The sequence below is a fragment of the Bufo bufo genome, chromosome 9 (genome assembly GCF_905171765.1).
Source record: "Bufo bufo chromosome 9, aBufBuf1.1, whole genome shotgun sequence".
Lineage (NCBI taxonomy): Eukaryota > Metazoa > Chordata > Amphibia > Anura > Bufonidae > Bufo > Bufo bufo.
Window position 1 is genome coordinate 51,822,642 of NC_053397.1, and position 14,942 is coordinate 51,837,583.

Below are 14,942 nucleotides of genomic sequence, written 5' to 3' on the forward strand. Positions count from 1 at the left end.
CTGTATAGTAATGTGCATGTCTACATATTGAGGTGTTCACACATATTCATTCTCATACTTCAACTGTTATCAGCCATACTCTACTGTTAGAAGCTGTGACAGTTACAGGGAGAGATTCGCAGCAGAAAGGAACCCCCCCACCCCCCAAGAAACGACATGCCCCTTTAACCTTCCCAATGAAAGACGCACGCCTTAAGCCGTGACAGTGATAAAGCTGCATTACAAAGGACATGCCTCCTGAGCTGCCAGCCTGAAGAGATCTAGCAGAGCATGGAATGTGGAGATCTCTGGATCCATGGGAGGTACAGGGCTGGTTCTAGATTGTCATGTCCTATATGATGTCTGATTTCCTTTTTTTTTACAATAATCTTTGCATACCCCTTTAATTATTCATGGCTGGACTCAGAGGATCACAGGCTGGCAACTCCAGCAGGACAACTCCTGAAAATGCTCTTACGAGTTCTGCGCTTCTCAGCGAAACCTCAAAAGGCCGCACTGTCTGAACTATAGCACTGCCTGCCAGCACACGGACATCCACCCATGTTCTAGAGCTGGTATGACTAACCTCCGGCACTCCAGCTGTGGTGAAACTACGACTCCCAGCATGCTCCATTCATTTCTGTGGAGTTCTGAGAACAGCCAAGCAAGACTACATCTTGGTAGTTGTAGTTTTACCGCAGCTGCAGTGCCGGAGGTTAGCCATCACAGTTCTAGAGCATAGACACAGGCGTTCTTTAATGCGCTCGCTCAAGCACATCTATGGTCCACACACATAAATATATGCACAGAACATCTATGAATGGGACATCAGGTCCAGGTTGCTGCTATGTTCCTGGTGCTGGAAAGTTACCAGCATGCGACAGGAAATGTTTGTCGCATGTTATCACTTTTATAGTGCCCCCTGCAGGGAGCGTAGCTGATGGCTAGTACATACTGACTACTAGCAAATAACAGACTATTTCACATTATGGCCACAAAAGAGGGGGCCTGCCTTACAATAACAATGCTGGAGCATCTATTCTTATGACTCTATGATGTAACATAGTAACATAGTAACATAGTACATAAGGCTGAAAAAAGACATTTGTCCATCCAGTTTGGCCTGTTAACCTGCAAGTTGATCCAGAGGAAGGAAAGAAAAAAACCTGTGAGGTAGAAGGCAAATTTCCCCACTTTAGGGGAATAAAAAATTCCTTCCCGACTCCAATCAGGCAATCAGAATAACTCCCTGGATGAACGACCCCTCTCTAGTAGCTATAGCCTGTAATATTATTACGCTCCAGAAATACATCCAGGCCCCTCTTGAATTCTTTTATTGTACTCACCATCACCACCTCCTCAGGAAGAGAGTTCCATAGTCTCACTGCTCTTACCGTAAAGAACCCTTTTCTATGTTTGTGTACAAACCTTCTTTCCTCCAGACGCAGAGGATGTCCCCTCGTCACAGTCACAGTCCTGGGGATAAATAGATGATGGGAGAGATCTCTGTACTGACCCCTGATATATTTATACATAGTAATTAGATCTCCCCTCAGTCGTCTTTTTTCTAAAGTCAATAAACCTAATTTTGATAATCTTTCAGGGTACTGTAGTTGCCCCATTCCAGTTATTACTTTAGTTGCCCTCCATTGGACCCTCTCCAGCTCTGCTATGTCTGCCTTGTTCACAGGAGCCCAGAACTGTACACAGTACTCCATGTGTGGTCTGACTAATGATTTGTAAAGTGGTAGGAATGTGCCATTCCTTTATTATTCCTGCAAAAAGTTATGAATGAATTACTAACAGTTTGTAATGAAGGTCCAGATCAGTGTTACCAGTTGGGAGGGGGGGGGGGGGGTGTCCCTTCACAGCCTGAAATGATCCAATCAGTGCTTCCAGTGTCAGACTGTGCAGGAAATGCCCCAACTGGTAACACCCATCTGAAACATAACTAAACACCTAATCCCAACCAGTCCCCTAAATGCCCCCACATATTAATTATTGCCCCTTTATGCCACTACACAGTAGTTATTCCAGCATTGTTTCCCCTTCATAGATTATGCCCAGTATGTGCCCCCTCACAGTAGCGATGCTCAGATATGTGCCCCCTCACAGTAGTGATGCCCAGATATGTGCCCCCTCACAGTAGTTATGCCCAGATATGTGCCTCCTCACATTAGTTATGCCCTGATATGTGCCCCCTCACAGTAGTTATGCCCAGATATGTGCCTCCTCACATTAGTTATGCCCAAATATGTGCCCCTCACAGTAGTTATGTCCAAATATGTGCCCCTCAAAGTAATATGCCCTGATATGTGCCCCCTCACAGTAATATGCCCAGTGTTGCCCCCTTACAGGAATATGCTCAGTTGTGCCCCCTCACAGTAATATGCCCAGCTGTGTACCTTCACAGTAATATGCCCTGTTGTGCCCCCTTACAGTAATATTCCCAGCTGTGCCCCCTCACAGTAATATACCCAGATGTGCCCCCTAACAGTAATATGCCCAGTTGTGCCCCCTCACAGTAATATGCCCAGTTGTGCCCCCTCACAGTATATGCCCAGATATGTGCCCTCTCACAGTAATATGCCAAGATATGTGCCCCCTCACAGTAATATACCCAGCTGTGCCACCTCACAGTAATATGCCCAGTTGTGCCCCCTCACAGTATATGCCCAGATATGTGCCCTCTCACAGTAATATGCCAAGATATGTGCCCCCTCACAGTAATATACCCAGCTGTGCCACCTCACAGTAATATGCCCAGTTGTGCCCCCTCACAGTATGCCCAGTTGTGCCCTCTTACAGTAATATGCCCAGTTGTTCCCCCTCACAGTAATATGCCCAGTTGTGCTCCCTCACAGTAATATGCCCAGGATTGTGACCCCCTTCACAGGCAGTAAAAAAAGAAAAAAAACTCCACATACCTCATTCCTCCGCAGCAGCAGCAGCAGGATACACAGAGCTCCTGGCAGCCCCTGCCCAGAGCAGCAGTGTGGAGGGCCGACAGAAGAGGAATGATGAAGCAGGGAGCCGACGGACGGCTCCCTGCTTCATCATTACAAGCAACTGTCTCTGCTTCCTTTGGAAGCAGGGACAGCTGCCAGAGACCGGGACATACCTCCCCGTAACGGGACTGCAGGACAGCCACTAACATCTTGGACTGTCCCGCCGGATCTGGGACAGTTGGGAGGTATGCAATGATTGTGTATGGGGACAAGGTTGATCCCTCCTCCTCATACAGTGAAGGAGATCGCCGCATGTAAATGCATGGTCTCCTTCACTGAACGAGCAGCCGACTGTCTGGAAGCAACGCTTTCTTCCCGACAATCGGCTGTTACATCGGGACGTGTAAGGCTTCTTTTACACTTGCGTTAGCAGGGGCGGACTGGGAACTTAAAGTGGCCCTGGAAAAAATATGAAAAGTGGCCCCGTTTTGTAGTTGAATGCAAATTGATTGAAGGCAGAGCCAGCAATACCATATTGTTGCACATTATACCACCCAAACTGAGCCAATACCACAGTCCATCACAAAATACTGCATCAGCAGCACAAAATACATACCCAAAAACTTCCACTAGCCGGCCCCCTGTGCATCGGCCCACCAGGAAATTTCCCTGTAAGGTCTACGGCCAATCCACCCCTGCGCGTTAGGCTTGTCCGCCAGCTTGTTCCGGTAGCGGACAGCCAGGGCTATGATTCAAATTTTTAACAACAGGTTCCCTACTTAACGGTGGACACACAACGTCACAACACATGTTACATATACATAAGTACACCATATACATGGTACACATACATAAATACACCATATATACACTACACACACAAACGACCTAACTAAGGAGCTAAACTATCAGCGGTGCGCGAAGCAATGGAAGAGAACATCCCCAACCAGATCTGGAGAACTGGATGAATCCCATGCCTGGGAAGAGCCTGCCAGATCCGTACTAACGTTTGCACACGTGTGCTGCCGGAAGTCTGCCCTGGCCCCATTAACTATACGCTACCACGCTGCAGTTTTTGTCCGACCGTCTCACGGCATGTTTGCCATGCTGCGGCCGCATTATAGTGAATGGGGCTGGGGCGGACTTCCAGCAGGCTGTTCCCCTGCCGGGACAGCCTGCCGGACAAGCCTAAAACGCTAGTGTGAAAGAAGCCTTAACCCGTCTTAATACATTGTGATAGCAGCTGGGCAAGTTGTGTGCCCTATAATCAGGACTGAATCTACTACATGTGCCTGTCTACTAATACACTCAACTGGTCAACAGGATGCAAGCCAGGCTTGAACCTTCTCTATGTTTTTGAGTTATTACATATTTAGTAAAGCTGCCTATATAAACCTCCTCCAGAACTGATGAATTCTAGCGTTTTCAGTATTCCAGCAGTAATGCAGCATTTACTAAGCCCGGTCAAAGGAGGAGACCTTTTTAAGTGATACTTATTTTTTTTAAACATTCCAGATAACTTGTCTTTTAAAGTTACTCCAAGAACATTGCACTTTTCCTCGGGAGAATGTATACAATGTCTCAAAGAATCTGCTCTCCCCGAACTCATCCCCCACCCCGACTCCCACACTTTCATTAACTTCTTTCACGTTTACCAGCTGACAACCATTTAGCTCCTTGGCCCGTGCACTTGATCCCTGAGAAATGACATTCCTCTGGGATCTGTGTGGAGAAACCATACTATCCATCCATTCCCTAGATTACATAAAATTAGACCCTCTAATAACAAAATCCATGCTCAGGTTTATCTCAGGTAATGATCACTGTAAATCCATACATTTTTTATATTTATGTTGCTCTGACCTGAATTTCTCCTGTCTAATGTGTCTGTGATCCATGAACCTGCCATAATGCATATCTCTAGCAGGTCTAGCAACATGGCCGCCCCCAAAATCATGTTCAGAAAACAGAATTTTCTGATTGATGTAAAAAATAAAAATCATATGGAACATGACAGTCTCTCTCTAACAAACCTAGAACCAGGCTGTACCTTACATGGATCCAGAGATATCTGCATTCATTGCTCTGCTAGATTATCTTCAGAACATATGGCTGGGGGCAGTTGAAGATTTAAACTGAGCGCGTGCGACCAGCTCAGTGAGGCGGACAAAAAAGAAAAAGAAAAGTAACAAACAGCAGGTGGTGCTATACACAGATGTGGATTGGCCATAGATGTTACAAGAACATTTCCTGGTGGGCTGATGCCTAGGGGGCCGCCTGATCCTTGCTCCCTGGCGCTGGCCGGGTACATAATGAGCTCTCGGTGGTAATTAAAACTGTGAAAATCAGATACTCATGTACCCGACCAGTTGCCGCACATGGCCTCCTGAATTTAACTGTTATGGCCGCACATCAGCTCCTAAGCCCACTGCTCCATATCTTATCAGAGACGAAAGGAAGAGGACAGAAAATGGCAGCTATTGATTGGCCACCTTTTGGGGCAATATATTCTGCTGCACTGTGGATCTGATGGGACAGTATTTTTGCTATGGTATTGCTGACCCCCGCCTACTTGTGTTACTCTGCCTCCTGACAATTTGGACCCTCCTGCAACATGGGGACACTTTTATTTTTTTTATTTTTTCCTGGGCCACTTTAAGTTCCCAGTCGGCCTTTGTCTATACAGGTAAATTACAAAATTATTCAGATCCAGGTGCTGGTTTAAAAATTTTTAAATATGTCTTGTGACACAACCCCCTTTAATGAGCACGATCAACGACATAGCATTACAGTAGATCAGGGAGCAGCAACTTATTTATTTTTCTCATTATAAGTTCATTCTTGCCATTATGTTAATTATGACAATATGTTTAACAGGAAAGTATCTATTAGTTTTTTTCTGTTTTTTATTCTGACTTTATTTATACTGTGCATTTTTTTCTTACATGATTGCATGGGGATGTGATATTTTAATATATCCTTAGATATTTGGATGCAACATAACTTATTTCTGCACGGTTACATTTATGTTTTTTTATATGTGTGTTTTTGATTGCAGATTTCATGTGTGTCATATGACAGAACCATGAATGCCCGACTCGGTAGGTGGAGTGTGTCTCTACCCCCCCCCCCCCCTTCCCCCATGTGGGGGGGGGGATGGGATCACCCTTTAAAACTCCTGAGTTTGGCATTCAATTTAGTTACTATTAAGAACTTTTTGTTCGAAACCCGTCAACTGTTCTGAAGTGAAAGGGTTTGTCCCAAGGTGTTATTTGGTTACCACGAGATAAAGAAAAGAGCAATACTTCTATGGGAATAAGAACAGCAGAGCATGTTTGCATGCTGGGAGTTGTAGTTTCACAGCAGCTGGAGTGCCAAAGGTTGTTTGATCCCTGTAATAGATGCTTGTTTACAGTTGCAAGAAAAAGTATGTGAACCCTTTGGAATGATATGGATTTCTGCACAAATTGGTCATAAAATGTGATCTGATCTTCATCTAAGTCACAACAATAGACAATCACAGTCTGCTTAAACTAATAACACACAAAGAATTAAATGTTACCATGTTTTTATTGAACACACCATGTAAACATTCACAGTGCAGGTGGAAAATGTATGTGAACCCTTGGATTTAATAACTGGTTGAACCTCCTTTGGTAGCAATAACTTCAACCAAACGTTTCCTGTAGTTGCAGATCAGACGTGCACAACGGTCAGGAGTAATTCTTGACCATTCCTCTTTACAGAACTGTTTCAGTTCAGCAATATTCTTGGGATGTCTGGTGTGAATCGCTTTCTTGAGGTCATGCCACAGCATCTCAATCGGGTTGAGGTCAGGACTCTGACTGGGCCAATCCAGAAGGCGTATTTTCTTCTGTTAAAGCCATTCTGTTGTTGATTTACTTCTATGCTTTGGGTCGTTGTCCTGTTGCAACACCCATCTTCTGTTGAGCTTCAGCTGGTGGACAGATGGCCTTAAGTTCTCCTGCAATATGTCTTGATAAACTTGGGAATTCAATTTTTCTTCGATGATGGCAATCCGTCCAGGCCCTGATGCAGCAAAGCAGCTCCAAACCATGATGCCCCCACCACCATACTTCACAGTTGGGATGAGGTTTTGATGTTGGTGTGCTGTGGCTCTTTTTCTCCACACATAGTGTTGTGTGTTTCTTTCAAACAACTCAATTTTGGTTTCATCTGTCCACAGAATATTTTGCCAGTACTGCTGTGGAACATCCAGGTGCTCTTGTGCAAACTGTAAACGTGCAGCAATGCTTTTTTTGGACAGCAGTGGCTTCCTCTGTGGTATCTTCCCATGAAATCCATTCTTGTTTAGTGTTTTACGTATCGTAGATTCGCTAACAGGGATGTTAGCATATGCCAGAGACTTCTGTAAGTCTTTAGCTGACACTCTATTATACTTCTTCACCTCATTGAGCAGTCTGCGCTGTGCTCTTTCAGTCATCTTTACAGGACGGCCACTCCTAGGGAGAGTAGCAGCAATGCTGAACTTTCTCCATTTATAGACAATTTGTCTTACCATGGACTGATGAACAGCAAGGCTTTTGGAGATACTTTTATAACCCTTTTCCAGCTTTATGCAAGTCAACAATTCTTAATCGTAGGTCTTCTGAGAGCTCTTTTGTGCGAGGCAACATTCACATCAGGCAATGCTTCTTGTGAAAAGCAAACCCAGAACTGGTGTGTTTTTTTTATAGGGCAGGGCAGCTGTAACCAACACCTCCAATCTCATCTCATTGATTGGACTCCAGTTGGCTGACACCTCACTCCAATTAGCTCTTGGAGATGTCATTAGTCTAGGGGTTCAAATACTTTTCCCATCTGCACTGTGAATGTTTACATGGTGTGTTCAATAAAAACATGGTAACATTGAATTCTTTGTGTGTTATTAGTTTAAGCAGACTGTGATTGTCTATTGTTGTGACTTAGATGAAGTTCAGATCACATTTTATGACCAATTTGTGTAGAAATCCATATCATTCCAAAGGGTTCACATACTTTTTCTTGCAACTGTATATACAACAACAATCTGTATGAGGAAAAATGATCAGTAATACAATCATTCGTCTCCATTCAGCGTTTGCTCATTTGTCATTTTTTTGGAGTTTGCTTGTATGATTGGGGCATAAAGAGGAAAACGGGTAATTAAGATATGCTACAAAGTAGCAGATTTGTTATATTGTGTAACTATTAGGCCCCTTGCAGACGAGCGTGAGCGGATTAGGTCCGGATGCGTTGCGGATGCGTTCAGTGAAAAATGTGCAATTTCGCTCGCAAGTTCAGTCAGTTTTGTCTGCGATAGCGTTCAGTTTTTCAGTTTTTATTGCGCGGGTGCAATGCGATTTAATGCGTTTTGCATGCGCATGATAAAAAACGGAAGGTTTACAAACAACATCTCTTAGCAACCATCCGTGAAAAACGCATCGCATCCGCACTTACTTGTGGATGCGATGCGTTTTTCACGCAGCCCCATTCACTTCTATGGGGCCAGGGCTGCGTGAAAAATGCAGCATATAGAACATGCTGCGATTTCCATGCAACGCACAAGTGATGCGCGGAAAACTCGCTCGTCTGAAAGGGGCCTTAGTTCAAAGTTGTTTAAGACTACTATTACACGTAGGCTTTTACTGATGTTTTTCTCCACTTTTGAGTTTTTAGTGGCTTCTTTTGCGCCTGCTTTTTTGGGTGCATTTTTTTTTATAGTAAACACACCATCTCCAGATGTTAGCTGAAAGTCTATGGAAATATGGTGCACAGGACGTACAAAGATTTTTTGCTTCCTGCATTTTTTATCATTAGGTGGATTTCATTTTTTTTCGCTTTCTGGCTTCTTTATAAAAACCCAGCATGCTTGAGCGCTGGGCATTTTATCAGGTGTTTTCACAGCACATGCCACGTAGAAAATGCTGGTGATAAGGCACATTGGGGGAAATTTACTGTTGAACATGCGCCAGTTTTTTATCGCATTTTGCACCAATAAATTGGCCGTCGTGTTTTACATCACATTTACAAACTGCTTTACGCACTTTTCTGAGCTTTTTATGCCTCGCTCAACAAGGGGATATAGCTTAGTAGAGAACAGCCTAAATAAGCCTCCATGAGCCAAAATTTTGGCGCATTTTTGGAGTAGAACTACGCCAATTTATAGGTGGTGTAAGCTTAGATTAGACTTAGATTTGATTTTTTTTTGCACATGGACAAATTTTTGGCGCACAGACAAAATTCTTGCACACCTACACATTTTTGGTATAAATTCTAGCATAAATCTGGCACAAGATTGACAATAATCCAAACTTTTAAGGGTCCATATTAAGACTGGAATTCGTATTATTAGACATGCGGGCAAGATGAAAGTAGCGCACTGCGGTGACCACTAATTGCTGGTCTGAATCTGTACTTGCAGCTTGAAACCTTGACAAGAACAAGCTCAGCCCAGCAATTAATGGTAACTATGGTTGGACCCTGCATGTACTCGAATGGTGAACTTGTGCTTTAAATTTATCCTAAAATCCAGTAATCTACCAATTGATGGATTGGTTGATTGATAGTCCAATCCCAAGAGTGCTAGATAACCAAGAAACTCAAAGATTAGAAGAAAAGACCAACCAATACCGTTTTGAAGACTCCTCTAAGTAAAGAGCATATTTAACTTTTTTTTATCGTTCTACTTGATTTTTATACTATTTGTCATTGAACTGATATTCTGAATTCTGAAGGATCTCATTCTTTACCAAATACCATTTCTACTTCTGTAATCCGGATGCTTGATAATCTGGAAAATGTTGACTCCATGGACACCAGGGCATTTTACTGTCTTATTATTACTGGATGTTTAAGATTTTCTGATTTTACCAACAAAGTTGATCTCTGCTCACCACAAATTTGCTATTTTATGTTTTTTTTTAGGTGAATACGGTATACCAAGACCCTGGTATTTTGCACTTTTGCCAACCTACTGGTGCAGTTTTCAGAACCCCGTGGAAGGGGATGGTAAGCAATGTCCTGCGCTAATCTTAGATGAGCATACAACGTACAGTCATTGTGTGACCTGGTAAAAGGATTACACCCAGTACAGTCAATGGGAATATTATTAAGTGGCTTTGAACTACTAATTGGCCTGTAATGATTACCATGGAATGACTAGGAGCTGAGTCACCAGAATGACTTTGATGCTAATGAGAAAGATCAAGTACAATGAAACAGAGCTAATTCTAGAGCAGAGCAGAGGGAGATAAACTCGTCTGAAGGGGTTATTTTGGTTGTTACAGATGTAATTGGGAATATCTATTGAGATCAGTTGGCCGAATCTCTGAACAGGGTTTCCTGGCTGACAATAGGTGTAATATAAGCAGCACAGTGGCTACTGTTCTACTGATTCATAATCCCATAAATACCCACCAGCTGTTTGTTTGGACTCAAAACTCTCATGACATTTATATTACGTGCTGGTGCTCCTCATTCTTCACATCTTGTATATTTCAGAATTTTTAACACAACCCATCATTTATATTCCTTATATTCTTATATTCCTTATGATCTTCAGCTTTCATTGTTAGTAATGTTCTGCAAAATTTAGAAGAAACTTGGACGTGTGTGCTCATTTACTGGCATTAGGGGATACCCAATAGAAAAATTAAATTGGGCAGGGGCATAGCTAAGGAACTGGCAGGATATTTGCCCTAGTTGCTGGGTGCCAGGGAGGTTCCCAACAAATCACATCCCAAAAATCCCTGGATTTTGAGACATAGGGTTAGGACAACAAACTGAATCTTTATTCTACGTATATATTTAGATACATTCCTGTGGTAAGGGGTTATAGTCATGTAAGACTGAAATACTGCACCCAAAATATTCATCACTTGCAGATTTAGCAATTTTGTTCAATTTCTTACGCTGTGATTTTATGATTCATTGCAAACCCACAGCTGATTCTGTAGAAACTGAGCTCTCAATCCATGAACATGTGGACGAAACTAACGGAGATGAAGAAGGTAAGGATAGGTAGAGAGAGAGACAATGCACATCTGATAAATGTGCGATTGTCCAGACAAAATGTAGGCTAAGGTATACTGCCATAGCTAATGGGGTACTTTATGAGTCTGGGGGTCTGTGTGCCAGGAATGACTTGAGGTTCCTCAGGCTTGTCCAAAGTTGGATTTAAAATGCTTCATTTGTTATTCCCTGGACCATACAAATTTAAGCATTTAAAGGGGTTCTACATGATTTAACAACTGATGACTTTATCCTAAGTTAGTCAGATGGACAGGTGTCCGGCTCCCCGCACCCCTGCTGATCAGCTGTATAGGTGCTGGAACTACACAGCTCCATCCATTGTATAGTGGACGGAGTTGGTTACTGCAGCACTATTCCTGTTAAAATTGAAGTGAATGGGAGCAGAGCTGCAGTTACCAGTTATGTCTACTACACAATGGATGTGCGGTTTATTGTTGTAATGTCAATTGTTTAATGTAATGCTTTGAATTGTATCCTCAATAGCTTTGTGTGGATCTGTTGAGGTTACCACCCCTGACTCACCCCCTGTTAGGATTCTAGAGGATGGACTTAGGTCCGCCCCTCATGGAGAGTTTTATGTATTCACTCCCTAGAGTACGTACTAGGCCAGAGAATCGCCATCTTTGTGCTAGAAAGGTATCGCTACTCTAAAGTACTCCATAAAGAGAGGACAGGAAAAGGATTAGAAGGTCCTGAGTCTACAAGGCTGTGCACTGGACTTTTCCAGTAAAGTACTATGCTCGTTTAAGGCTTTCAGAGACTTTAATACTGTGAAAGGGAACTTTGCGAATACACCCTTTCACATGTTAACACGGTTTGGCCAGCCAGATCTTATTCTGTATCCCTCAGCTGAGAATTACAGACAAGTTTGCAAGAACCTTATTGCCAGCCTTAGATTCTGCAGAGAGAGACCTTGGAGCAATAGAGGAAAGGAGTACCACAACGCCCATCCTTGCTTATATCCATACATCTGGAAAGATTTGCACAATCAATTGTTTGCTACTGTGCATGATACTATTGTATGTACTACAACTCCAATTCTGCACTTCAGTAAAGAAAGCCCTATCTATTTTCATCAATTGGCCTGGTTACTGACTCCAGCACTATTAGCCGGCAACAGAATCTACATCATCTCCTGCACTGCATCCATAACTCCTAACACTAAAAGCACTGTAACTACCATCAGGCAGGAGCCCCAACATCGGTGCATGCCCAAAGAGATCAAAGGGTGTGCTCTCCTGTCACGGCTCTGGCTTACATTATCCAGCGTGACATGCGCCTCCCCCACAGCGTCACATCGCTGTTCTCCAGGGTTTTCTCTTTATTCCTCCATTCCTCCTGCCTCCCTCCTCTCGTGACTCTCTGACCAAGTCCAAATTCAGGACCAAAATGTCAGAATTGACATTCAGTATTACTGATTGTGGCGCATATCCATCCCATCTTGCAGCTCTCAACTTGGGACATCGAGCGCAACCCAAAATCTTATCCTTAGCCCTGGCTATAGCTAGTGAGCATCAATGTGAAGACTGTCACAGTGATTTATGTGGGTAACCATTGCAGCCAGAGCCACTACCACTCCCATCCTCTGCTCTGCTCCACCTGAGCTTGTGGCAAATGGAGCTAATCTCATACAACTGATTGATGGGGGATGCAATCAGTTGTATTGATGGCTTATTCTACAGATAGGTCATCAATTGTTAAATCCTGGAGAACCCTTTGAATAATGCAGGATATGTCATATATGTTTTGGCACCTCATAATTCACAGATAAACCTCATGATGGTCCTCCAGCAGAAGTAAAAGAAGCCCCACCAGAAAAAGTGGAGAATCCCAAAGACGTCCCTGATAACAAACTTATAGACAAAGATAGATGCAAACACAAATCGAAACAAGAAAAGGAGAAAGAAGAGAAGCAACTGAAGGATGAACAGGAGAAGGAGAGAGAGGACAAGGATCAGATGAATGATGGTAAAAAAAAAGTAATACTAGAATAATGCTGCTAATAAATACTTACCGTATGTACACAGCTGTATTATGGCTCCATTTTGTGCCGAGGCATTTCCAGAGTGCAGAGGATTCCATAGAAATGCATAAGCCTTGTATACCTCCAATTCCCTTCAGAATTTGGGGGGTTACTATCTCTCCTTGGGGAGAGAGCACCATAATAGGCATGAGGAGATATATAGGCCATACATGCTCCTCTGGTATTCTGGGAAGGGATGCAAATGAGTTCTTAACAAGCTCTGCCTCTAATGCCACCCAGTACTCTCTGCTCTGCACTGATGAGGGGCAATCACCCCAAAACAATTGTCTGGAGATGTGGTGCTGGCTTATTTAATATCCGAATTATGTCTCAAGGCCTGTTTAAAGGGTTGAACATTGACTTCTAGGAAAGCTGCCTTACATCTGGTAGCATCAGAGGCAGAGCTTGTTAAGAGCTCATTTGCATTCCCTTCAGAAGCACACCATTTTCTGTTTGAGTCCATACGAAATTTGTGGCTCAAAGGACTATGCATTGCGGTCAGGGGCAGACTGGCCATAGACCCTACAGAGAATTTTCCCAGTGGGCTGATGCCCATAGAGCCACCTGAGGCCTCCTCACTTTGCTGGCCAGGTACATATGACGGAGGTCGAGTCAGCATGCTGAAGGTAGGGTTGGCTTCATGCTGTGGTCCATATTTCACCTCCTAAGCCCCCTCCATATCCATGTTAGAGACAATTGGAGGAGAAGGACAGAAAGTGGCAGCTATTAATGGCCACCACCGAGGGACAGCTTCTGGGGAGGTATTTTGTGCTGTATTTTGCTATTTGGTATTGTGGGATGGTATTCTGTGCTGCACTACGGTATTACTGACCCTGCCAACTTGTATTGGCCCCATCTACTTGTGTTACAGCACCTTCTGTTAATTTGGACCCACCTACAACATTTGGGCCACTTTTAGTATTATTTTTTTTTCAAGGGCCGCTTCAAGTTCCCAGTCCACCCTTGATTGAGGTAGTCTCCTATAACAGAGAATATCTCCAAACACGCTCAGTTTGGCTGAGCCTATATGGCGGTGCACAGAGGCACTCCAGCAGAACAGACATGATGACCTATCCTTCTAAAATCACTTCAAACAGGGTTAAAATGTCTCATGTCTGACCATAAACCTCTAGTGGCAAATCAGTCACTAATTGCAATTTTTGTACATTTCAACACCAAATATCTATGTGGAGATACGTTGGCTTGAGTCACAGATTTGGTTCTAATGGAAAGATATTAGTTAAGGATTGAAAGTATAAAGCGAGAATATTTATTATTTCATTTTCAGCAAATCCCTTTTTTGAACTTGAACCCCCTGGGATGGTCCCTGGAGTATGTGTTCAAGACCTGGTTAAAGTCTATCCAAATTGTTACAAGCCAGCGGTGGACAGGATGAACATCACCTTCTATGAAGGCCAGATTACTGCTTTCTTAGGGCATAACGGAGCTGGGAAAACAACTGTACTGTAAGTGTATCTCACCTTTATACTACCATCGAATAAAATTAGGCAAAGTCGGTTGATAACAGCAAGGCCACCATGAAAAACTATATATAACTTAAAAATCAGCTGATTGACCAAACAGGATATCAATATCTTATTGGGCCACACTCTTTAGAAATTGGTGCTTCTATTGAGCAGATCATCTTTCCTCTTATTCAGGTCAAATTACACGCATGTCTACAATTATTCTTTTTTTAATTCCGATTTCTTTGCTGCTTACTTCCACTTAGGTCTATAATAACGGGATTATTCCCGCCTTCATCTGGTACAGTGTGGGTACGTGGCAGAGATATTCAGACTCATATCGATTCCATCAGACAAAGTCTTGGCATGTGCCCCCAGCACAATATTCTTTTTCATCGGTAAGTGCTAAAAGTAGTTAAAGGTGGCCAAATTCTGTAAAATTTGAAGTATGGAACAAGAATTGAGGAGAGTACGACACCCTCCTCTCCTACC

The 14,942-nt window shown here is 43.2% G+C and overlaps 1 protein-coding gene across 1 annotated transcript in view; it reads left to right on the forward strand.

Annotated features, from left to right (window-relative positions):
• ABCA4 (ATP binding cassette subfamily A member 4) overlaps nucleotides 1-14,942 on the forward strand; it is a 208,005-nt gene that overhangs the window by 100,283 nt on the left and 92,780 nt on the right. Inside the window, 3 exon segments of the mRNA XM_040408736.1 lie at nucleotides 9,855-9,947; nucleotides 14,273-14,450; nucleotides 14,717-14,848. Coding sequence (XP_040264670.1) covers nucleotides 9,855-9,947; nucleotides 14,273-14,450; nucleotides 14,717-14,848 — 403 coding nt within the window.